This window comes from Podarcis tiliguerta, assembly GCF_965153285.1.
Source record: "Podarcis tiliguerta genome assembly, chromosome: 4".
NCBI classification, from domain to species: Eukaryota; Metazoa; Chordata; class Lepidosauria; order Squamata; family Lacertidae; genus Podarcis; species Podarcis tiliguerta.
In genome coordinates this window covers 42,625,997-42,651,395 of record NC_139537.1, presented here as the reverse complement: position 1 = coordinate 42,651,395, position 25,399 = coordinate 42,625,997, and the positions used below count along the sequence as shown (strand labels likewise).

The following is a 25,399-nucleotide window of genomic DNA, read 5'->3' as shown; positions in this document are numbered from 1 at the left end:
ATAAACCTCAGCTGGTTTATAAAGGTTAATACGATTGGACAAAAATAACAAATTCATCTTAAACAAGGGTTTTAACAGCATATTTGGTCTAGCCCTTAAGCGAGAAAATGGGAAGTCTGTACGGAGAATTTAAAATAGGCAGAGGCACGACTTTTGATAAACCAACTTTGTTTGTGACCTCTGCTCCTCATTTATTTTCATATGGAAAATGCACAGTGCCCTATTCTAAATTAAAGGTCCCCAGAACTACTCTTGCACAGGCTGCTCATTTTTTTTTAGTTCTTGAGCAGAAAGTGACTTATTTCAAATATTAGTAAATCAATGTTTGGTAATGCACCATATGATAATTGACCCAATGACTGAATGCATATTAAATTATTAAATATTTCTGCACAGTTTAAAAGATAGTAAAAGTTTACAGCTCATTTAAGATTTCTTGCATTTTTTTCCAGCTCAATGTAAATTTAAAGGAAACCAGAACATTCCTATCATTTACCAACAAGCCTATAATGAAATTTATAAATTAGCTGTGCTACCATCATGATATCTTACTGCAACCATCATCAATATTCTGAACATAGTTAATGTTAATATTGAATACATCTAAGCATTAAGAACACATCGCCCTTATTTGCCTTTTCTCTTCAAGTGACCCACTAATGTTGTTTTGCTATTTTAAATAATTTGCTATTATATAGTACGTTGTTATTTTCACTGATTGTGTTGTAAGCCACCTTCTGCAGGTAGAGACCCTGAAAGGTGGGGTAAAAAATCTATTTAATAAAATAAAATAATACCAGCATTTTCTGAATTACCCTATTCCACTTGTCTCTTTTAGAGCCATGATGGCATGGGCCACAGTGGTGAAGTTTCAAAAGACTAATTTGCATTTGTGGAAAACTTTATCCTTAATTTTTTTTATTTAAAAATGTGAGGAAAAGAATATGGCTTGGATCCCATCGTCTTCATGTATGAGATTGTGTGTTTGTGTGTGTTGTTCTGAAGTGCCCCTCATCTTACAGCTGCAAACTTTCAAGGAGGACACAGCAGGCTGCTTGGACAAAGAAGAAATGGAAAAAGCTTTATTCTACATGCGGAATTGATATTAGCATCATCCAAGCCTGCATAGTAAAATATATGAAATACGTTCTGGTTCTTTGAGGGTTAATATTGTAGGTAAGATATTTCCCCCCTAACTGTACCTGGGGATTTGATGAAGTAGTCCTTAAGTGTCGGATGGATCAGAGTATTAGATATACATATTAAACAAAACACAGCACCAGTTCTTTATCACTGCCTGATGTCTTTCCTGGGATGTGGGAGAACCTTCTACAGTACATCCCAGTACCTTTGATCTACAGTCATTTCTATGGTATTTCCAAAATTATTTCACTTACACATCCTTTTGAAAAAGCTAAAACATGTCAATTGCTCTAGAATATGTTGCTACAGCAGTATGTAAACTCTAAGCTCTTTCACAGGCAGTTGCATGGAGCCTTTAGCTGGCAGTTAATCTGGTTCCAGTCATGGCTCCTTAGATTCAATTCTCCATCAAATTTTGGCCAATGGCTTTTCCCCCCAGCAGTCTCCAACACTCAGTCTCCAGAGTGGCTTTTCAGAGGGAAGCAGAAGAAGGTCGAGACAAAGATGTGCCCTTCTGTGAACATCCTGCATTCACATTTCCCAGGATGCAAGTCAAAGCTTATTCATTTATCATTAAATTTCCACAAGTTCCCTTCAGGTGGGGACATAACTTTGAAAAACAAAAAAACAACATTTTCTAAATATTCCCATCCCTGTAACTTGTAAGCCTCTGCCTGGGTTTCTCTCAACATTTATTAAACCCTTAACCATATTCAGCCATTTTAGGTTTGCAGTAAAGTCACCTTCCTTATTCACCATAAACCCTTTTGTTCACTGCAGTGTCGTGATACCTTTATTTTATATTATTTTGACAGAAAGCCATGTAGGTGAAGAGAAGAATCTGCAAATCTCCTTTGAACTTTAAAATATAAATTGGCACATCAGAGAGACAGCAGAAAAAACTTCACTATCAGGAATTGAGAATGACTGGATAGAGCAAAAGTACATTTTTGAAACGAGCACCTTTAGTTTTGATCCATGTGGCACAGGATGAAATCCATCTGGTCCAGGTGGGATGAACAACTCCCATTTCCCAAAATCCATTTTCTTATACGGGTGAGAAAATGGATCCCAGTTATCTGCAATAAAAGAAAAGTACTAAAATATTGAACATGTATTAAAATGCATCATTAGTATGTAAAATGAGAAAGTGGTGCAGATGAAGACCAAGCTTCTTTCTGTGCAATAAATCTTACTACTCTGAGATTTTCGAAAGCATAAAACTCCTTTCTTCATCCTCCTTTCACATGTTTCCCTCTACGTCCTTAGGCTTTTTCCTCAATACTTCCCTGATAATACCTGTCACAGTGTTTACTAGTCCTCTTCTTCACGTTTCTTTTGAACGTCATCTTCCTTCACCGTTTTCTTCCAATGAAACCAGTTGTGTTGGCTGGAGCCAATAGGAGATATACTCCAAAACATCTCAAGGCCCCAGGTTGGCAAAAGCTGCAGTTAAAAGGTCCTCTGTTTCAGTCAGACCATTGTTTTCAACAAAGAATAATCATTAATATCCCACTTTTCTACAAAATGTACTGAGGGTGGTAGGCAGAAGAACCAAAAAACCAGGTCCCTTCTCGGTCTGCTATCTGTTGTCTCCCCAGCCTATTCCACCGATTCATGTATTAGTCCGCTCTTGAAGTGTCTTCTGGCATTTTCCTAAACTGGCTTGGGTTTTGCTCTTGTACCTTCCATCCTCAAACACTTTCTTGATCCCTTGTGACTGGATAGCACTCATTACCCTGTTCCACTTCCCTTCCTGTCCATGCCTAGAATGTGTCACATTCTCTCAGCGTTTCAACTTCCTGCTTGTCAATTCCCTACTTGATTCCTTTCAGTCTAGATTTTGCCCAGATTATTGCACAAAAAAGTGTCTCCGTGCATATCTGTGACAACACATTCTACTAATGGCACTTTTTCTTTGTATTTCACTTAGAGGTTTCTGCCATCACTGATACAGCTGATCTTACTATTCTTTCTTCCTTGCGCCCTCTGTTCCTGAGACTCTGTCCTTGCCAAATGCAATCTTCTCTCTCTGATCTTTCTTAACATTTCTTGAAGTAGTTCCTTTTCTTCTTTTCCTTTATCTGTGAACATGTAGGGTTCTCCCCATATGCGTCCACTATCAGTTCATTTGAGCCCAACTGCCATGACTATACAGACAGCTGCAAAAAACTTTCTTTTTCTGTTACTAACCTCTCTCTCATTATTATTCTAACATTTATGCCAGCAGGGAAAGGTTAACAAACGACCTGGGATGAAGGTTTGCTCCTCATTCTTCTGAATAAAATGCATTTTCACCAACAGAACATGTATTTGGGACTAGTAATATTAAGGTTTGCAACACTAAAATGCAACAGCATTAGTACAATTACAAAATAATTCAACTGTAACCCTGTAACCCTATGCAGGTCTTCCATGGGGGTGGGGGGAGGACATGCTAGTCCCCCCCCCCCATCTAACCCACTGACATTTCAATGGGCTTCCAACTCATGCCTGGTTCATTTTGCTTGATTGAGTTTTGGCAATTTATTTTAGTCACATTGGAAGTTTGTATCTACATACCGTAAATATATTGAGCAATTTTATATCTATCTATCATCTATCTATCTATCTATCTATCTATCTATCTATCTATCGTGTTTTTAAGAACACCTACATTTTTCATTTCACAAACACACAGACAATAGGTTTATTGCAGGCAGGAATCAAGGCTGGAGATCTATAAATCAATAAGGAGCATCTCCACCCCATTGTTCAGCCCGGACACTAAGATCCAGTGCCGAGGGCCTTCTGGCAGTTCCCTCACTGTGAGAAGTGAGATTACAGGGAACCAAGCAGGGGGCCTTCTCGGTAGTGGGGCCCGCCATATGGAACACCCTCCTATCAGATGTCAAGGAAGGAAACAACCATCTGACTTTTAGAAGACATCTGAAAGCAACCCTGTTTAGGGAAATTTTTAATGTTTGATGTTTTAGCGTATTTTTAATATTCTGTTGGGCACCACCCAGAGTGGCTGGGGAAACCCAGCAGAGGGGCAGGGTATAAATAATAAAATATTATTTTTTATTATTATTATTATAAGGGTGTAGAGGAAGCGATATGTTTCAGCAGGGCAGTTTGCAAGCAGCTGTTTGAAATATAGAGGAGATCCGGCAAGTTATAGAGAGGACAACTGGAGTCTGCTGGGTCATCTAAGGTAGGCACGTCCAGCTACCAAGAGACTCACTATAATAAAACTGGCAGTGATCTACCTATTGTCATTGCCAGGAGTTGTTGAGCTTTTTTTAGGGGGAGTGGCCAGACTTGTTGAGCTTTTTGGGGTACGAGTGGCCACGGTTGTTGTTGAGCTTTTCGGGGGGATCGGTCAGGAGGACCCCCACGATCACTTATATTAATCCTGCGATGTACCTGTAACGCCTCCATGATCGACCGTAAGATTACAATCTACCTGTTGGACATACCTGATGTAAGGCAAGCAGAATCTGTCTCCAAGATGCATCTTCTGCTTGGCTGGGAGAACAACTACCTCTCTCCTCTGCCCTGCTATCCTGATAGGAAAGGGAATGGGCGCTGACACTTATTCCTCAGCGCCATCTGAAAACTTCAATTTCTCACAAGCTTCAATTTCTCACAATCATATTTCAAACTGACTATATTAAGCAAAATCCGCATGCCAAAAGCTGCATTTAGTTAGTAGCTGTGTATGCACCCAGTGCTCCACCGCAGCTCTTGTGTGCTATGCCTGCTCATTCTTCTCTGCTACTGCGGCACAGCTGCAAGCAGGTTTGCATGGTTTGAAGTGGGCTTGTTTCAACAAAAGCATAGTTAAGTTTGTACAAGTTGGAGACATCACAGCAAGCTGCAGAAGCTTCCAAACTGCTGCTGAAGAAAGAGAGGTATGGGGGCAAGTGTGTGAGGCTGTGGCTCATCCCCATGATGCTAAAGTCATGGGGCCAGGGTTTCCCAAAACTACCAATTCAGTATGAATGTCATATCACAGATTCCCAAGAGGCTATGCAATGGCAGAGGTTAAATACTTTGTGTTGCCTTTTTGAAAGAAAAAGAAAACAGTAAACTGCATTGATTCACTGGCATGAAACCAACAGCACTTAAAGCTTCAGTACGATAAAAATTCAAGGGGGGAAACTGCCAAGTGTCAAATAATGTGACATTCCAAGTCATGCTTTTTTAGCATACATCAACACTCAGGAACAATTTCTTAGGAAACCGACACAGAAGTTGCAGGAAAATGTGACTTCCACATGGAACTATAGCCACACAACTGGCCATAATGTTAGCTTTCTGCACATTATGTGGTTGAGCCAATTTTGTGAAGTTTCTCCATGTCAGTGCCATGAGTTCATGAACAGCAGCTAGAGAAGCTCTATGCAATTAGACTGAAATACATAGTTAGTCTGAAATACATTATCCCCAGCTGTGTGGGCTAGAGCAGATGACAGGTGCAGTCAAAAAAGATTTTGAGGGCACCAGGGTGGGGGTGGGGGTTCTGTCTTAAACCATCTATCAGGTTCTAAATATACATGAACAAGACTTTTATTGTGAAGTGGCAAACTCTAAGATACTGATATTTTGCTTGTACTCCCTTAGTTACTAAGCAATAAAATGTGTAAATAAAATATTCAGTGTCATTTACCAGAAGCTTTTCAGGAAACTATAATGTCAATACCGCCTCTCGTATCAGAGCTTCAGCTTACTAATTGCCTCATATACATGATTTACTAAGCTTTTAAAACTCCTAATTGACAAATCGTAATGCTGTGAATGTTCTTTTAATAGTCTTGAGTGGCTTTTTTGGGGTAAGTCAAGAGATGTTTGGTTCAGCGCAACTGGAGGCCCACACTAAAAGTTAAAATAAAGGGTGGTATGTACTCTCACTCACACACACTTATTTCTCATCCTGCAGTGTCATGGGCAGATGGAAGCTAAGCAATTCTCCCTGCAAAAGAATCAGGAAGAGAACAAAGACTGAACTTCCAGAGACAGAAGGAGGGGGAGAGAGAGAGGCTGCTTTAGTTCCAGCCCTGGTACATCTTCTCTGCTCATAATGAAGCAGTTACAGTGGTACCTCGGTTTAAGTACTTAATTCGTTCCGGAGGTCTGTACTTAACCTGAAACTGTTCTTAACCTGAAGCACCACTTTAGCTAATGGGGCCTCCTGCTGCTGCCGCGCCACCGGAACCCGATTTCTGTTCATCCTGAAGCAAAGTTCTTAACCTGAAGCACTATTTCTGGGTTAGCGGAGTCTGTAACCTGAAGCATATGTAACCTGAAGCGTATGTAACCCGAGGTACCACTGTACTTGGTAAAAGAAGTTTTAAAAGGAATCTGGCATTCTAGGTTTTAGTTTAGTTTCTAGAATCTCGATTCTGAGTTTCAAGCAGCTCCCGAGTTAATAATAAATTCTGTATTTAATTTGATTTATTTCCAAAGCCCCTAAAACCTATTAGGTGCTGTACAAAATATAAAAGCAGAAACCAAACTAAATTTGAGGTATTTTAACATAACTATAATGTAAAGGTAGGTGAAAATGATATAATATTAAAGCAAGCACATCACTAGCAACTTGATTCTATGTCTTTGGGATTTTGCAGCCCAACTCCTCCTGGGAATATTACTGATACCCATCTGCATTTAATGACAACTTCCATTCCTTAGGCCTTTTGATTCCATTAACTGCCCCCTTGGGAATAAATCTTCTACTTTGACTGATGATGAATAAGATATATAGGGCAACTTACATAATTTTTCATCTAGAAGACTAAAGGAAGATTCAGTCCAGACATCTTACTGATTAGTTTTATTAGCATCTTGAAGTAGTGATGTTAAGTTTATAAAGAGATGCATTCAATCCATTTAAGAACATGGGAGAGTTTTGCATGACATGCAGAATCTGGTAAATGTCCCTTTTCTATCGAATTATTTAAAAGGTACAGAATCCACACTCTTTGCCTCTAGTCACCCTGGAGGAAGACTGACATACATAATAAAAATGTAAATGTGTCCAGCCCAATCATCTCAGTGCAAAGCTAAAGGTACTAAACTAGAAGGTTATGTGTGAAAACCAAAGATCAGATTATATCTTCCAATCAGCATGTCACGTGCATATATGGAGAGAGTGACCAGTGGTGAACTTCTTCTTCACTTTCAAGTTGTTTTTTGGGACCAGGATATACTGGCATTCACAATAGCAGATGCACACTTAGTAGCTGAATGAAACTAGCGCTTCACTCAGCATCTGATCACTGAACACTTAGCGCTATTGCATGGAACCAATAAGGTTCATTTGTTGTAAATCACGAGAGACACAGCAAACAAGTTCTATTTGAAAGATGTTTTCTGGCACTAGAATATTTTTTTAATGCTCTTTTGGAAACCCAAATCAATTAAGACACTCAAATTAAGAGTATGTCAGCCAGTTATTGAATGAAAATAAGCACGTCAAGCTCTTAGAGCAATTTACAAGTTTGCTGTCTGTAAGCCAAGTACCGGTACATTTAATTTCTGCTATCAACTTTCTAATTTCAGTTTCGTTCGACTGTGCTTTACATGTTGACCCTGCAGGATCAGAATGTGTTATATAAGGTTTCCTTCCTTATGCAAGCCCCTGTCAACCTCCCAACCAATGCCTTCTACTAAAAAACAGATAAATTTTTTTAAAAAGTTCTCTTCTGTATTGTTATCAGGTTGTTGATTGATTGGTATCCATTTGTCTCAGGATATTTTGAGTAACTTCTTTACCCCCATTTCAATCTGGCTTTTGGTCTCTTCAACCTGCAAACATTAGTAAGACCTTTTTCATGAGTAATAATCTCTTAGAAAAGACTCATGGCCTTAAATTCTTTATTTGCCAGTATAGATGCTGCTTTTGATTCTCTTCACCACATTTCTTTTTAGTCTAGCATTTTGGAGTTTTCACTTGGTTTTGTTTTTATATTTTATGTTTTATATGCTTTCAGCATTTGCCAGCAGTTTTCTCTTTTCTACTCAGTCTGTGGGGGATCTTCAGATCCATTGTTTGTGATCCATCTTTTTTCACACACTGAAAATTCATTTCCTCTTTTAGATTCCAGTAGCTTTTCTATGCTGACAGCTTTCAACATTACTTTTCTTTTTTCTACTGCTAATCATTACTACATTCCTGACCATCCTTTGGCTACTTCTGTCTTCATACCTCAGTGCCACCTGAAGCTTAATATAGGTCAAACAGCTGATTATTTAGAATGAAAAAAATCACACACACACACACACACACACACACACACATTCTCTGTTGAAAATTATGTTCCACAAACTTGATTACATGTAGTGTCTTAGTACAATTTTTGACTTTTCTCTTTCCACCAAATTGATTCTGTTGTCAAATCTTGTCATTTTTATATTTAGCAGTGTTGCTCAAGCTCATATTTTCCTTTCTCTGTTTCAACTTCAAAAATGCTTATTTGACCTTTAATATTTCACATCTTGATTACTGTAATGCTTTTTGCTCTGGTCTATCTAAAACTATGCTACCCATATTATTACTTTTGCTCACAGCAACTTCCAGTTGCTGTCTTCAGTGGTGATTCTTAGTTTACCTCATTCCATTTAAACCTCTGCCCACATTGCCAGAAAGCTTGACAAGGAATTTATAATACGTGTTTTGCCACCATAGGTTTGTGTCATAACCCCACTTACTTGGGAGCAAGCCCCCACCAAATTCAGTAAGACTATTATCTGAGTAAACATTGGATTTCACCTTACCCTTATTTCTCCCCATTGCAGGGTTTCCTTCAGGAGGAACATCTTTCTATTCTACATCAATCAAAGGGCATTGCCACAGCTTAATAATGCATTCCAGTCATCCAAAGGACTTAAGGAGGGCTCAGAGCAGAGCCAATGTAGTCTGGGAAATGGGTGTGGCCTTGCAGAGTCCAAAGAACTGGACAGAGAATACTAGAAGGCTGCACTTAAGACACTTCTAGTCCAAATAATAAAATTCCCAGAAAGGTGTGGCACTTCTTGAAGTCACTTCTGTAGAGTCACTTCAGTTGCCTTTATACCACAAATGCCAAAAGGTGAAGGACCTTGAAGTCAGTTGGGCTCTACTGCCATGTCTTTCCAATAGCAGTCCCATCTTTTCCAAGTAGTCATTCAAATGGATATTAAAAAAACAAAAACATACTATTTTCTCTTAATTAGAGAAGAAGTTTTAAATTAATGTGTCTAGATGTATTTAACATTTTATTTGCAACTTGCCTTTTGTACAAGAAGCTCAAGGTGGCATACATGGTGTGTCGACCACCACCCCCAATTTTATCTTCACAACAATCTTGTGAGCCAGGTTAGACTGACAAATAGTGAACCAGAAAGTTCACCTGGTGTGTTTCATGGTTAATTAAGAGATTTGAACCTAGGTCTTCCATTAAGCATCAGTGAATGCCACCCATTGTTCACTCACACATTCCCCTCTCAACATCAAATTGCATTTTCTGATATACTGTTAAGATTGTAGTGATAACCTGGCAACAACGAATTTTGCACTTAGCCCTGAAGCTGGCAAACCTTTATTTAAAAGACCTAATGAAAATATAGGCATAAAAACAGAATCAACTCCAAGACGCATACAGAGGATAAGACATAAAACATGTGCTTGAAAATACTTACTGAAGTCTCCGGTAAGAAACACAGCTTCTGCCCCAGGAGCCCATTCCTTACAGTACAATCCTCCATCAATAAATCTGTTGATTCCAAACGTTTGGTAACTCTTTGTAAATTTGTCAAGGCCACCTTCATTTTCTTCAATGTTCTTCAAGATGCGATGGAAGAGACTATACCTTTCAATAGAAAAATGCATTGAAGGAAAGTATTACTAAATAATTTCAGTAAAGCTGCCAATGAAAGTCCCATTTTAAGACTTGTTCAGTCAAGTATATTAGCTGATAGTCCCCGTATTCCTTTTAAGCATCATCAAATGTTCAGATCATAAAATTTTAAATTCTAAAAGTTAGGTATATCTGGCATTATAAGAATACTATATGTCCTGTGACTAGTAGCTTTGAACTGATGGAGTGAATTGTATTCACTATGACAGCTATGTGGCATTCCACCGAATCCAATTATTAAAAGGCTAATTTTTCAAAATACTAGGATCATTATGCTAAAGCAAATGGCCACCAAAACATCCCACACTTTCCTTGAGAAACAGTTTTTCTTCATAAAACAAAAGCTAGAGCATGGCACCTCTATTGTAAGATACTCAGTTTTATCTAGTTTAAAAGGGTCATTTGTTCAAAGGAAACATCAATCATAGTGACAACTAAGATATTACACCTTGGGGGAAAATACCACTGCTGGGAAACAGTCTCAGGTTTATTTAAAGCTGTGGTATAGAAAGAGTCACTTTAGAGACATCGTATTAAGAGGGTCCTTAGGTCTCATTTATTCGTTATTCCAGTTGATTATATTACTTTTTTTAACTCACAAGGTTAAGCCTTCCCAACAGCTTTTATTCCAGAGGCGGGTATTTACCTCACAGCCAGTAAGAATTTCAGAAGAAGCAGAGCCTGAGGATAGTGGGCATGTTCTTATAATGCTCTTGTTCCACACATAGAAACCCCAACATTACAACTGGGAAATTTGCCCATGGGTATCATGCATCAAAACAGTGTAATGATTTCTGTAACCTCCATAGTCAGTTCTCTTATTATGCAATATATAACACTCTCTCGCTCTCTAGAGCTCTAAATATAAAAGTTGTTTTCTCAACAAACATGTGTGACAGGTGATAGAATTTTAAAGCTTGTTGCAATTTAATTTGAATGCATAAAATATAAGTCAAACAAAAAGGTGGGGAAAAGACGATTTATGCACTTTTGGAGGGGAAAAGGTCAAAGCACAGCGAGAAAACAAGTTGCCTCAATATACGTGAATCCAGTCTCTGGCAAAGGGTATAGAACATTGTAGGAAAACCACCACTAGCAACCCCAAAACAGAAGTACTGCCCATCTGCATTGCAGTTCCCCATCCCAAAGGAGCACAGTGTTTGTATTTAAGTCGGCTGTGGGGCACAGTGAAGCAGAATCTGCTGTAGTACAAAAACCTTTCGGTCTCTTTGCTCTGCTCACATAGGTAATCATTACCTATATGCGTAATTCTCGGCCATGAATAACATCAGGTACTATCAAGCGTGAACCCAAGAGGTGCAGGCACTGTGCTGACCTGGTCTTTTGCATGATCCAAGCAGGAGTTAGTGATGAGCAACCTAGTATTAAGGGCATTGAGATCAGCATCCTCATGAATTGGAATGTGGCTTCAGGATATGAATATATGTATACATGAATATAAATACAAATACAGATATAGAGAAGTAAACTTCTCTCTCGCTGTCTTTTTTCTTAAAGAACTCTTGAAACCATTTAGGACATCCCAAGCTACGTTCATACCTGAAGTCTACCAGCATAGAGTCTACGTATCGTAGATGGGTTCTGTACCCCGGGATTAGCTCGATATGGAAATGCAGTTGTGGGGGGAAAGCCTTGCCTGATAAATTTCTTACTTGTCATGTATGAATTGAAGACACGGGTGCCATTCCAGAGGAAGACGGGTAGGAAATCTAGTCCCATACTCTTATGGCAAGTACCGACACTTGATTTGAAACCTTATTTTACACTCTGTAAATCTCAGTACTTCTCAGTTACTGATGACTATATAGTCCTAAACGGTGGTTTAATCTTAAGATAAATTAATCAGGGAGATGACGGTGGCATTGTCCCCATGCACTTTAAGGGAATATTCACTGTCTTTTAAGGCTGTCAAATAACTTTCCTGTGAATTTTTTAAAAATATGCTGCTCACTTACTAAATTTTAATTACCTATTAGTGTTTACATCTCTACCAAATAACAGCTGATGACTGGAAATGTCAAGGAAGGACTTCATTATTACAATTTAATCTTTTTCAAATATTCTTGTGTGTGTCTGTGCTTTTGGATGCTAATTGGATATGTTATATATAGTGACGTTCCTGTAAAGGCTAGGACTTGAACAAATGTGTGGAACGCTGCATGTACAGCAGATCTATTTTGTTTTGCCGGGTTGTGGAGGGTGAAGGACTTCCTAACGCAGTGGCTCATCCACAGTGTACCTTATGGAAGTGTGTTAAGCAGCTGGTAAGGAAGCAATGACATATGTGCACAAAGAATCACATGTATAAAATTCTTTGGATTCCGCTCTTTGTAAAGCATTGCTTAGTAGTCACAATCAAATCGTTATTTGTTTCCCTTCATTTTTGATTGCCATCAGTTATCTTATGCAACAAAAAGTGTGTACAGTGGTACCTCGGGTTAAGTACTTAATTCGTTCCGGGGGTCCATTCTTAACCTGAAACTGTTCTTAACCTGAAGCACCACTTTAGCTAATGGGGCCTCCCACTGCCGGAGCACGATTTCTGTTCTCATCTTGAAGCAAAGTTCTTAACCTGAAGCACTATTTCTGGGTTAGCGTACGTAACCTGAAGCGTATGTAACCTGAGGTACCACTGTACCTAGGATGTTCTAACTTTACAGGAAAAGTGAAGAACTGCTCCGAGTCAAGGTAGATGGATGAATGCTCTGAAGGCAGCTTCCTATGCTGTTCCTCTATTTATTATGCAAATTAATGCATGCTTACCACAAATAGTCCTCTGGAAAAAGTTAATTACAACTTTGAAACTGCCCACTTCCACCTTCACTGCATTATGTTACTAATTATGTAGTAATCATGTATAACCATTACATTACTAATTAAGCTGGTGAAAAAGAAATGGTTTTTGTTGAAAATTTACAATATATAGCAGTGACAATTTCCACAGAAAATGTGTCCATTACAACACACATTGTATGGTGTGGAAATATGTAATTGTATTCTTCCTTTGGCAATGAAACGTCTTGACGTTGATTTGGCTGAAATAGTGTGGACAGGCAACTGCTAATCATTCCAAACTGCCTGGACAAGGAGCGGAACAAACAAAATCTCCTAAAACAGAGATGATGGGGTGAGGAATAGGGAAGTGGGCAGACAAGTATGGATGGAAGGATTGAAAGGCTGGGACTGATGACAGGCAGTGAAATAATTCCTAACCCAATAGCATCCTCCCCCAATGTGCTACCTTTCAGATATTTGGGGCTACAACTCCCATCAGCCCCTGCCAGCACAGCCAATGGCCAGGAATGAGTTTTCTAGTTCAAATGTTTGAAGAGCAGTAGGTTAGGGAAGGCTGCTTCCTGTAAGAGGAACTTGGGTGGGTTATTTTTATTAGCTGTGGCTTTTGCGGTTACTGTGGCATTGTCACCTGGAAACCCTACAAAGGCAGAAAGAGCTAAGAAGCAGTGAGATGGAAGGTTGGTGGGATTTCACAAATTGATTGAACTAATCAGTCATTTCCTTGGCTTTGTTGTTGTTGTTGTTTAGTCATGTATGACTCTTCGCAACCCCATGGACCAGAGCATGCCAGGCACTCCTGTCTTCCACTGCCTCCCGCAGTTTAGTCAAACTCATGCTGGTAGCTTCGAGAACACTATCCAACCATCTCGTCCTCTGTCGTCCCCTTCTCCTTGTGCCCTTCATCTTTCCCAACATCAGGGTCTTTTCCAGGGAGTCTTCTCTTCTCATGAGGTGGCCAAAGTATTGGAGCCTCAGCTTCACGATCTGTCCTTACAGTGACCACTCAGGGCTGATTTCCTTCAGAATGGAGAGGTTTGATCTTCTTGCAGTCCATGGGACTCTCAAGAGTCTCCTCCAGCACCATAATTCAAAAGCATCAATTCTTCAGCGATCAGCCTTCTTTATGGTCCAGCTCTCACTTCCATACATCACTACTGGGAAAACCATAGTTTTAACTATACGGACCTTTGTTGACAAGGTGATGTCTCTACTTTTTAAGGTGCTGTCTAGGTTTGTCATTGCTTTTCTCCCAAAAAGCAGGCGTCTTTTAAATTCGTAGCTGTTGTCACCATCTGCAGTGATTGTGGAGCCCAAGAAAGTAAAATCTCTCACTGCCTCCATTTCTTCCCCTTATATTTGCCAGGAGGTGATAGGACCAGTGGCCATGATCTTCGTGTTTTTTTATGTTGAGCTTCAAACCATATTTTGCGCTCTCCTCTAAATGGATGGATTACTTAACACTTGCTACCTAACTTCAGTTCACTGTTTCATGCAATCCACTTTTTTTTTGTTTTTTACCTTTTTACTAAAATAAATTCATGTGAGCAGCACTCATATGAGTAAAATACACAAAAACAAAAAAAATAAAGCAAACAGTTGAGTCAACAAAAGTTAACCGGAATCTCAAAGGAAATAGATACGTGTTGATGTATATTCCCTCCATAATTCAACAGTTATTAAGGGCAAACTGTGTTAGTCCTATACCAAGAATGTGTCACATGGCTCTTCTATTGATAGTTTTCACTTTTGCAATCCTAATTTTGGTTCTCTGCATAAATGGTGAAGGGAAAAGATGTTAAAAGCACAGTAGACCACAAGGGATTGCAAGGTGTAATGCTAACTTAAGGGGATCTTTCTTGCCAAGTGAGAAGTTGCTTCCAAGTTCCTTCGCCGTTTCAGCAAGGTAAACAGATGTAGCCTTCGCAACCATTCACTGAGCATGACAAGTAAGAAATTTATCAGGCAAGACTTTCCCCCCAAAACTGCATTTCCATATCGAGCTAAGCCAGTGGTACAGAACCCATCTCTCCATTCAGGCAAGCAAGAGGCATTATCACAATTCAAGAATCCATATATACAAAAGCACTCATAGAGTGTGAAGAACAGTACAGTGGTACCTCGGATTAAGAACTTAATTCGTTCTGGAGGTCTCTTCTTAACCTGAAACTGTTCTTAACCTGAAGCACCACTTTAGCTAATGGGGCCTCCCGCTGCCGCCACGCAGCTGGAGCACAATATCTGTTCTCATCCTGAAGCAAAGTTCTTAACCTGAAGCACTATTTCTGGGTTAGTAGAGTCTGTAACCTGAAGCGTCTGTAACCTGAAGCGTATGTAACCCAAGGTACCTTTGTATAGGGAGGAGTGTGGCTTGGAAATGGTCACGGTCTGGGGCAACTTCCAGCCAGAGACACATGAAAAGCCACATTCAGCCTCTCGGCCTGAGGTTCACCTTGTGAGCTAAGCTATACCTGTACAATTACTGTGCGTCATACTTCTGTGAGAGACTCAAGGAGAGAAACAAGGCAACAATACTATGTAGGTTCAGTTATGCTAGTAAATATAATTCTCACTGTCTATAATGGACTGTTTAAGCTTCTGAGAACAACGGAAAGACCCCTGTTTAATTAGTGCAGCTGCAAATCAAAAGGCAACTGTTTTGTTTTTTTAAAAATTAATTAATTAGTTTGATAATGTTTGTATCAAATCACTTTTTTATGCTTTGCATTTTAAGCATGACTACTCAGACGCAATACTCAAGGAGCATTACTACCTTGTAAGTGTGTAGCGGATGGTAGTGGTAGCCTTAAAAATTTAGTGGCCTGCTTCGTACTGGGACCCACAGGTGCTATTTATCTAACACCTACTTCAGTATCACTTCACTTAATAATGCCTCTAACCTTGAGCTTCAGTACAAGTGTCCCAACTCAAGTGACATAAATGGGAAAGAATGCTGGCATCTTCATGTTTAGTCATTTTTAATTAAAAAAACACAACCTTAAAAGGCCATATTGATTACCTGATCCTCTTGAATCAGGTTTTGAAATTAAAACTCAAATACATTTACAAGTGATTGAGGGGGGTGCTCATCTGAGAGAGGAACAGGGAAGTGCACCACAAAATAGCTGGCAGTTGTGTAACTACCAAGAGAACTGTGAACCGAGAGTAAAACTGCTACAGCATTAAACCACTGCCAGCCACAAGACAGAAGGGTGGAGATATAAAAGTGCATGGATGAAATCCATGATCCTGTTTCATGATGCGTAACAGAAGTAATCCAAACCAACTTGCTTTATCCCATGTTCCACATGTTATACAGAGGTCAGCAAACGTTTTCAGCAGGGGGCCGGTCCACTGTCCCCCAGACCTTGTGGGGGGCCAGACTATATTTTGAAAGGGGGGGGGGAATGAACGAATTCCTGTGCCACACAAATAACCCAGAGATGCATTTTAAATAAAAGCACACATTCTACTCATGTAAAAACACCAGGCAGGCCCCACAAATAACCCAGAGGTGAATTTTAAATAAAAGCACACATTCTACTCATGTAAAAACACGCTGATTCCTAGACCGTCCACGGGCCGGATTTAGGGGGCAATTGGGCCACATCCGGCCCCTTGGCCTTAGTTTGCCTACCCATGTGTTATACCATACAATTTTGGACAAAACTACATGTACCTGTTTTGTCCTCCCCCTAGTGGTATTATTAGTTTATTTTACCAATTACCAGTCTGTTTGTTTGAGTGGGATCCAGATGGCATCCTAGGAGCCTTTAAGCTTTGGTGCCCTGCCACAGTCTTGTTCTAATTTCCCCATTCTGCAATGTGCATTGCAAACAAAGACCCCATTGACATGACTAACACCTTGATTGTACTGCAAAATTTGCTGGTGCAAGGCACATACCCAGCCATTTTTGGGGAGGGCAGCAGCTGCCAATTTTCAGGTGCACAGCCCTGAACCTCCCCCCTCAAAATTGGGAGACACATACTTCCAATGTGTGGCAAGGAGGGGGCGCTGCAGTCCAGGTCAGAACTACCCAGATAAGGTCATATGTAGTTTGGCCAACAAGTCCAAAGAAGCTCAAATACGTTGATCAGATACCAGACAATGTCACTAAGAAATCAGAATGATCAGGACATTGCTTTTAGTGCAGCGTGGTACTTTGATCAGAAAATTACAACAGTAAATTGTTTTGCCCACTATGGTCTAAATCAGGGTTCCCCAAACTTGGGTCTCCAGCAGCTTCTGGACTACAATTCCTATCATCCCTGACCATAAGCCCTGTTAGCTAGGGAAGATGGAAGTTGTAGTCCAAAAACAGCTGGGAAATAGGAGTGTGGGGAACACCACTAAAAATGGGAGCAGATAAACCTGCAATAGAAGTGAAACAATTGAGAAGAAATGTTAAAGCTAAAGGACTTAAGGTCAGCATGCCTCTGAATTAACTTTGTATTTAAATTGTGGGTTTTTAAGGCTTATTTAAAGTCACCCAGAGAACTTTACGTTATGGGGAAGCATAAAAATGCAATAGATATTCAGTCTGTTCCAGCAAGGCAAGGTTGTTCTCATGCACAAATGTTAAAAGTTTGGTAATGTAAATAATTTTTAACTTGGAGGATTTTTTGCATTTGGCCAAATGTAAAGCAACTGACAATTTTGCAACTCTTCCTTTAGCTGTGGGACCAAATACACACACACACACACACACACACACACACACACACTTTCTGACAAAGAAACCCAGGAGGCTACAAAGCATGTCGTTCCCCCCCACCCCCCCGCCGCCCAAGTGTTCATTCCAAACCCTCTTTAGGCTTTTGTTTTTTAAATGTTACTGTCAACACCGCTGAGCCATATATTTTCATATTACTCAAGTAACACTTTCAAAAGAAAATTTGAGATAGTTGAAAGCCTTTGCAACTTTCTTGGTTAAAGGCTTCACAGACAAATCATGTGTGTGAGATCTAAAAGGCTCAGTACATCATTCAGTAATTTGATTCATTCAAGGGAGACTGCATGAATGGCAGGCAACTTCTCTCTTCCCCCCTTCCCGTCACCCCAGACTCACTGTTTGCGTGATCCAGAGATTATTTTGCCTGCTTAGCACTTCAAATAATCCCTGTGCAGGAGAGCGTTGGCTTTATTTATTTATTTTGCTTTAAATTAATGTGGGGAGCGGGGTGACACCCTAATTTGAGAAGAAAGCTGCCGAAATACAAAGAGACAGATTTCTTTCTGGAAATCAGTAGACTAAGACTTTGTTAGCTCATGTTTCATATTACACAAGAGAAAATAAACTGAAAGGTCAGTTGAACAGTTACAGCATTGCCCTTTTCCAAGGTAATCAGCAGAGCATGTAGCAAAGACGTGAACACAAGCGTGACTGGAAAGACAGTAGCTGATAAAGAGGCCCGCTGCCAAAACTACACGGGACAAAATACTATATTCCCAATGCCAGCTGAAGAGTGCGGCCTGCCACAGGACTTCCCTGAGTAATTCTGATTTATTACTTTAATTTGAAATTGTGTTCTTGTTAAACATTCAGGTTTTCGTACTGCCAAAAGATACCAGCATCTTTAATACTGACCATTAATCACATCCATAGGTGAAGTACAAGAGAAGCAGTATAGCTTATTAATTTGTTTGCAGCGATGAAAACAAGGCATTCATTACAATTAATTTTGCTGGTTGACTAATGCGTGGTAAAATAAACATGCAGTCTCCTTCTGTAATTCAATAGCATTTAAACTAAGGGCTGCATCGCAGTCCATTTTCCGTATTAAAATAAGCAGCTTAGTTATCTCTCTGTAATGGAAGCATCCTCCACTCAGACTTGGCTAATCATCTTGAAGAGAGGGGTGGTTTTTTAAAAAGGAAGAGGATTTTTTAAAAGTCAGAGGCATCTCTCTTAAGTGTTTTGTTTACTGGAAGTTGTTTTAAAATGGATCCGTTAGTAACGGCCTGCCAATTCCCATTTGATACCACTGTCAGCTATTTTGTATATCAAGGTCAAGTGTGGAAAAATACAGACTCAATGAGTCCCATAGCAACTGTGCTGACAGCTATGAAGTCTGAATCAAAACTCAGACTGAAATAGTTGAACTTCTAGACACTGCCACTTTTATCCCTGTTTGAAAACATTTGCACTGAAGTACCACCAATGAAAATGACAATGGTCCTATAAAACAAAAAGGTGCAAAGGCTTCCCTGCAGCTATCTTGAATTATTCCATTGCATGTTTCCACTTACAATTAATCTGCTAGACAATATATCCAAGTGTCAAAGACGCAAGTAGCATTTCGATAATGGCCAGGTTTAAAATTCATTTATTCTTGTTGTCTATAGTCCAAGACAAAGAACATTACAGATGCTGATACAAGCCAGGCTTTTTAGAGACCCCACCTCCTATATTATGCCAGAGTTGCAGAAGAAGAGATGTCCTTGTCTTGCATTATTATTCCAAAACCCTCTAGCCACACACACAACCATCTTCCAAGATGTTCAAATAAGGTTAGAAAGGTGTGGAAACATAAAAAAGACCTAGCTACCTGTATCACTGACTACTGTATTTGTATTGTACTGTTCTTTGGGTACTGAAGTCTTCAGCTGTGATTAGATCATGCAAGAACTTCTCAAAGAACTATCACCATTTGCAGAACAGCTTCTGAGACAGGTGTCCATTTCGCTGGAGTAGCTTTATAAGCCAGGATGGTAACTTAATAGAGATCCCAAGCAGAGATCCCCAGGTCAAGGAAGCCGAATAAACAGGGTAGGGTAGGCAATACACATAGAAAAACCTCGAGAAGTGTAAGAGGCAGCTTGACAGCATAGCAAATAGGGAACTAAATGCAAAAAGGAGGAAAGAAAAAGCAGAGCAATTAAGAAAAGGAATGGGCAGATAAGGGAAGGAGAAGCTGGGGTGCTAAGGATGACAGAAGAAGATGCCTTATGGAAGTAGGATTAGCAGGCAACTGAGCAAACCACAGTGATAGAAACACTATTAAAGAAAAGCAACAGCCAAGGAGAAAGGAGATCAGGAGCAAAGCTGTTTAGAAACACAGGAAGCCCCTTTATATTGAATCAGACCATTGGTCCATCTTGCTCAGTTGTATTGATAACCAATGTGGATGTTCTAAAATGGGCAGTGTATGCTCACACAACAAAGCTTCCCTAAGCGCCCCAGCTGAATTCTGGGCCAACTGCAGTTTCCAAAGACTCATCAAGTCTTGATGTAGCCAAGGCATGTGTCACCACTGATAGGTTCATGTGCAGTTGGTGTAGCAACCTAAGCTAGGCAATGGCTCATTAGACATTCTTAACATATAGATCTGTTCAGAGCCATCTGGGCTGCAATCCTGAGCCAAAGAAAATTATTCTTTCATCAATCTACTCCCATTTCTTTTAATGAGGATAAGAGGTAGAAAAACTACTTGCTAGAATAGCTATTCACACCCAACATTCTCTCCATCCTCATGATTCAAGAGCGGAGGAGTCATGATGAACTTTGTTGCTGTTAATGTTCTTTCTAGAAACTTTTCAATAAGCAAGTGTTATGAAGTGTGTGTGTGTGTGTAAAAGCAGGTCACCAAAACAAAATGTAATGATTTATTACATCAGCATAGTATATACTGCATTCTCTTCAATTGGTAAGTCACTGTCCTATTGTTTGTTAGTGTCAAGTAATACTACAATTTTATGTTCTTCTCCAACTTTCTTTCTTAGAAATGGATTGTTGCAGAATAAACCAGCTTCTGGCATTCCGTGCTTAAGTAGACTAGGTTTTGTGATGAACTGTTATTACCATGTCACCACAATAACTAGTGTTGCATTAACTAGAGAGATGGCAGTTGCAACCCATAATATTTCAAACCATGTTCTTGCCATCTTAATTGCTCCTGCAAGAATTCTGCTTCACTGCCAAGACGACAACTAAATTGGAGCAACAAGAGGGCATTTTTTGTTATATCCATCTTCGACCAAGCCACACTGAAATGTACAGTGACTGGATTCATTTAACTCTTTTACATAGTAGTATTGCATGGGATCCCCCACCCCTTTAAATGCATAGTGACATCATTATTCTCTCTCTTCAAAAACATTAAAATTGCTTATGAATAACTCTTAGTAGAATTCCCTGGTCACTTCATTCAGTCTCACAGGAAGACTCCCAAGTTCATCACATCCATTTGCTATATTGAAATTTAAACAGACAGATCTGTTGCACTCCATATGCATGTGTCAATTTCCTGGTTTGCTTCAGTCTGACAGAAGCCTACTAAATGGGAAGGACTTGGGCATAAGAGAGACTGACCACATCCATCACTGGGGTAATGTATGTAGAGCCTATAGAAATACCCATAGATCTTTTAAATTGTGTGCAGAGCACTTTTAATGCACAGGCATATCAGAGCACGTGGAGCCCTTGATCAAGCCCTTTATTTCCAAAATTCATCCTGATTCCTTAATACTGCTAAAGGCAAGACTCAGAAGCACATTCAACTATTGTATTATATGGAGGCTTGTGGTTTCAAATTGTTCTGTCCTTAGGAAGGGCTTGTCACAGCTACTATCTCTAGAGTTCTATAAAAAGCTAACAGAAACATTGATTTTTAGATTTATGTCCTAAGTTGCCAGGTATGTCAAGGAGAGATCTATTAAGCATCACTTAAATCACCATGAACATTACGGTAAGGTCACATCAATGTCAGGCACAATCCATTGTATTTTCTTTTAATAAAGCCTTTGGAAATTTAGCCCAATTTTTATTAATTTTCAACCAACTGTGGGCCACAAAACCTGGAATGTTCACTTCTAATAAAAGTTTCTTGCCACAGCAACAATCGAACAGTATGTTATTTGAATCTCCTTCATCTTGAAGAATCCCTGCAACACTGCTTGTATATTTCAAGCCCTTCTCTCACCAGGCTTCTCAGACTAACTTTTCCTTTAATCACATATAATTTGGAAGGTGAAGAAATGCACAAGAGAAACATGCACTAGGAATAGGGACAGTGGATTTAATATCTAAAATTAACTGCATCCATTATGTCCAAGTTTGATATTCTAGAAAAGGACCGGAAAATTCCTTGCCATTCCCTGAGGAAGCAATGTCTGAGTGATCATCTTGCAGAAGCTTTAATTAGGATCATGATTCATAAAGTATGAGGAATGCCTCTCAGTGAAGTATCTGGCAATTACTATGTGAGGCAGAGGGAATTATATGAATGCTGCCTCCAGGTGCTGCTCCATATACCGTATTTTTCTGTGTATAGCATGCCCCCGAGTCTAAGACGACCCTTATTTTTGGAAACTCCAAATTATGAAAATGGGGGAGACATTTTTTTGGCCTTGTCACAGCCACCAATCACCTGCCCAATCACCACTGACAAGCTCCTGCTTGCGAGTCCCCTCTCTCCACTATCCGTGTATAAGAAGACCCCCAATTTTTAACATTAATTTATAATAATAATAAAAAAACACATTGTCTTATACACGGTAAAGTACGGTATGTGGGAGCATGGGAGAGTTTTTATTGCTATGTGTTTTGTCTTTCTATGTTGTGTTTTTATGTTGAAAACCAACCTGTGATCTCTGGTTGAAGGGCAGCAAATTAATTAATTAATTAAGTGCAAGGCCTAAGCTCCTCATTCAGCTCCCATCAAAGCATTCCATCCCCATTCCATCAGGGAAATGCAGAGGAAAAGACTGTAGGGTCTCTCCATTGACTCAGCTGATGGACCAACAAGCTTTTGGCTCCTCTCCTTGGTAAACTCTTTCGATTCCAGCTTATCCTTGCATGAACCCTGTTAACCAGGATCAACTGACAGGTTTCTTTCTTCTTCCCTCACAGTCCCTCATTCCCTTGCACCCTGTCTTTTAAACTGTAACACCAGAGGGAAGGGACGGTGTCATTACAGATCTTTGTAAACCATTCTGGGATCCTTTATCTGCTCAAGAGCAAGATTAAAAATGCTTCCTGTAAATAAAATAAAAGATGTGAAAAGGTCCACATGCATTGCCATATTTAATTACCCTGTCAAGTACTAGGTTTAAAAAGGAAAGGAAAAAGAGGAAACCAATCAAGAAAGATCAAAACCAGAGATTAAAAAAAAAAGTCTGAACTTTTGCAATTTGATTTTGCTAATGGAGGAGATAAAATGTCTTACAAATTGATTAAAGTCACACCAAGATTCATAGCTGGGCAACACCCTTGCCCTAAAACATAAATCGGTGCTAGTGCAGCAAAGTGGACTGTCCCAGGATCTACCAAAAGGCTTCAATAATGCTTCAGAAGCCAAAGAAAGAAAAAGCTTAAGTCATCATTAAGAATGTGAAAGAAAATTTACTGTATGGAGTAGGTGGATCCATTAATCATCCCCGGTCCACAACATAATTTGTCAGTGGAGATTCAGACACATCAGCATCTAATAGAACACTTATGGTTCAGGTTGTCAAGTTTCCAAAAACACTTAGATATACTTGAGAGGAAGTTACCCTTTGCCCAGCTGTAAAGATTCCCTTAACTGCTACTTAAAATAGCCTTGTTAAGTTAGGGCTGCCATAAGTCCGGATTTTGCTGGACATTTCCAGGATTTGTCCAGCGGAAATTGTGTCTGTGCAGAATTTCAATAAATCACCCAAATGTTCAGGAATCCCAGATGCATGGCAACCCATTTATTGGCAGGCACCACGGTCGGGAGCCGCCCTGATGGCTTTAAAAGATAAAAGCAGCTGGCAAACGAAGCGGGGCAAGGAGGGAAGGCCTCTCCAGCCACCTCTAAATGTTGCTTGGAGACAGAGGCGGCAGCATTGTGAGGGCCTCCCGGCTGCGGCACCTGGTCCAGGGTCAAGCAGGAGCAGCCTGGGCAGAGAGGAGCAGGAGCAGCGTGGGTAAAGGATTTTCCCAGCCATCATCTGGCACGCTCTAGTGGGGCTTGGATGTGCGGGAAAGCCTCGGTCAGCGGCAGGCCTAGCCAAGACCCCGGTGGTGGTACATTTTACCCTAATTTTGGGGCCCCAGCTACAGCCCTAGGGCGCTCATTCATTGTGTGGTGAGACGCAAGTCCCCAGCAAGCTCCAAGCCCCCAACCGCAGCCCACACCCGGCAGCCCATTAAGGCAGGTGAGGGACGCAGTGGTAACTGCAGCTCCAGAGAGCGCTAACCTGCCACAAGAAAGCCAGGGCCATGAGCCAAGAGGGAGCACGAAGACTCCTGGTGCTGTTTTCCCCAGGTTTCCTTTTCTTTTTTAGGCCTTTCCCCCTCTTTTCTTTCTTTTCTTGTGAGGGGCGCCCTTTTTTTGCTCTTTGGAACATGGCAACACAACTGGGCACGTCGGTTTTGTTGCAAGCATGCTGTGAGTGGCCTCCCTCCACCCCACTCTTGTTTTCGTGGCTCGCGGACACTTTGTCCTGCTACCTGCTTTCTTGAAACTTAGGGCTGAGGGAGGGGCGCCTCATCCCCAGCATGCCTTCCCCTGCCCAGGCCAACATCTTTCTGCCACCTTCAAAGGTGACTGCTGCCCACACAGGTCCACTGGGCTGCAGGAGGGAAGCAGCTTTGTTTGCAAGTTTGGGGATGGGGCTTGCCGCACGCGGAGGCCTGCTGCTCTTCTTCAACCTGGTGCTGAGAGGAGAGGCAGCTGTCGAGTCTGCTTCTCTCAGAAGAACTGACGGCAGAAACAGAAGAATGGGGGGGGGCATTTTCAAGTAGGGTTGCCATAGGTCTGGGTTTTTGTTCTTTGGAATATGGCAACCCTAGGGACCTAGTAACATTAGTATCAATTGGATGCTAACTTTCCATGACAAAGAGGTGGTCATGATGCCATCAGAGAAGGGGAAGAGAAGCTGCTTCTGGACATCAAGGAAGGAAGGAACATACATCGCATGCAGAAAGTCCCAGGTTTAATATCTGGGATGACCAGCCGGAAAGATGTAAGAGGATTTCTAAGTGTGCATCTAACCTGAAACCCTAGACACCCAATGTCAATAAGGATGAATGGACCAATGGTCCACCCTCTATAAGGGGGCTTCATACAGCATTTTATTTGTTTGTATACCACCCTTCATCCGAAAGTCACACGGCGGTTCACAACATAAAAATACAAAATGAGAATAGAAAACACATAACAAAAAAAACACACACCCCAATAACAAACCAATAACCTCCCTCCCACAGTGTTTATATTTTCATTCAAGGATCTGAGCTTGGGAACACTAAATGCTTATGAATGAGCTACATCATAGCTATGAAAATATTATTCATGCATGGCACCTTGCCTTTCATTTTGTAAAAGCAACAGATTTCTTCACCGTGTTTATAAAACAGATCAGAATGAATGATGTGGCTGTTCCCATTTGGAACTGGATATACATTGTCAATCAAGATACACATTTTATACCAAGGACTACAGTCTACAGAGTAAAAAGAGCCATTTGCATGATTCCAAGATGAGACGCACCAACTCTAGGCAAAAAACATGCTGGTAGCAACATACCTATATTGAAAACCAAACTGAGAACAACCTGTCTAGGGCAGATGGCACATGATATGCACCTACTA

The 25,399-nt window shown here is 40.4% G+C and overlaps 1 protein-coding gene across 3 annotated transcripts in view; it reads right to left on the bottom strand.

The window, feature by feature from the left end:
* GBE1 (1,4-alpha-glucan branching enzyme 1) overlaps nt 1-25,399 on the bottom strand; it is a 147,245-nt gene that overhangs the window by 103,164 nt on the left and 18,682 nt on the right. For all 3 annotated transcript variants that reach the window (XR_014510823.1, XM_083439249.1, XM_083439250.1), the window contains exons 2-3: nt 9,808-9,977; nt 2,107-2,222 (exon numbers count right to left, since the gene is read on the bottom strand). Coding sequence is in view for 2 of the 3 variants with exons in the window: in XM_083439249.1 (XP_083295375.1) it covers nt 2,107-2,222; nt 9,808-9,977 (286 nt within the window). In the remaining variant the exon portion in view is untranslated. The remainder of the gene's footprint in view (nt 1-2,106; nt 2,223-9,807; nt 9,978-25,399) is intronic.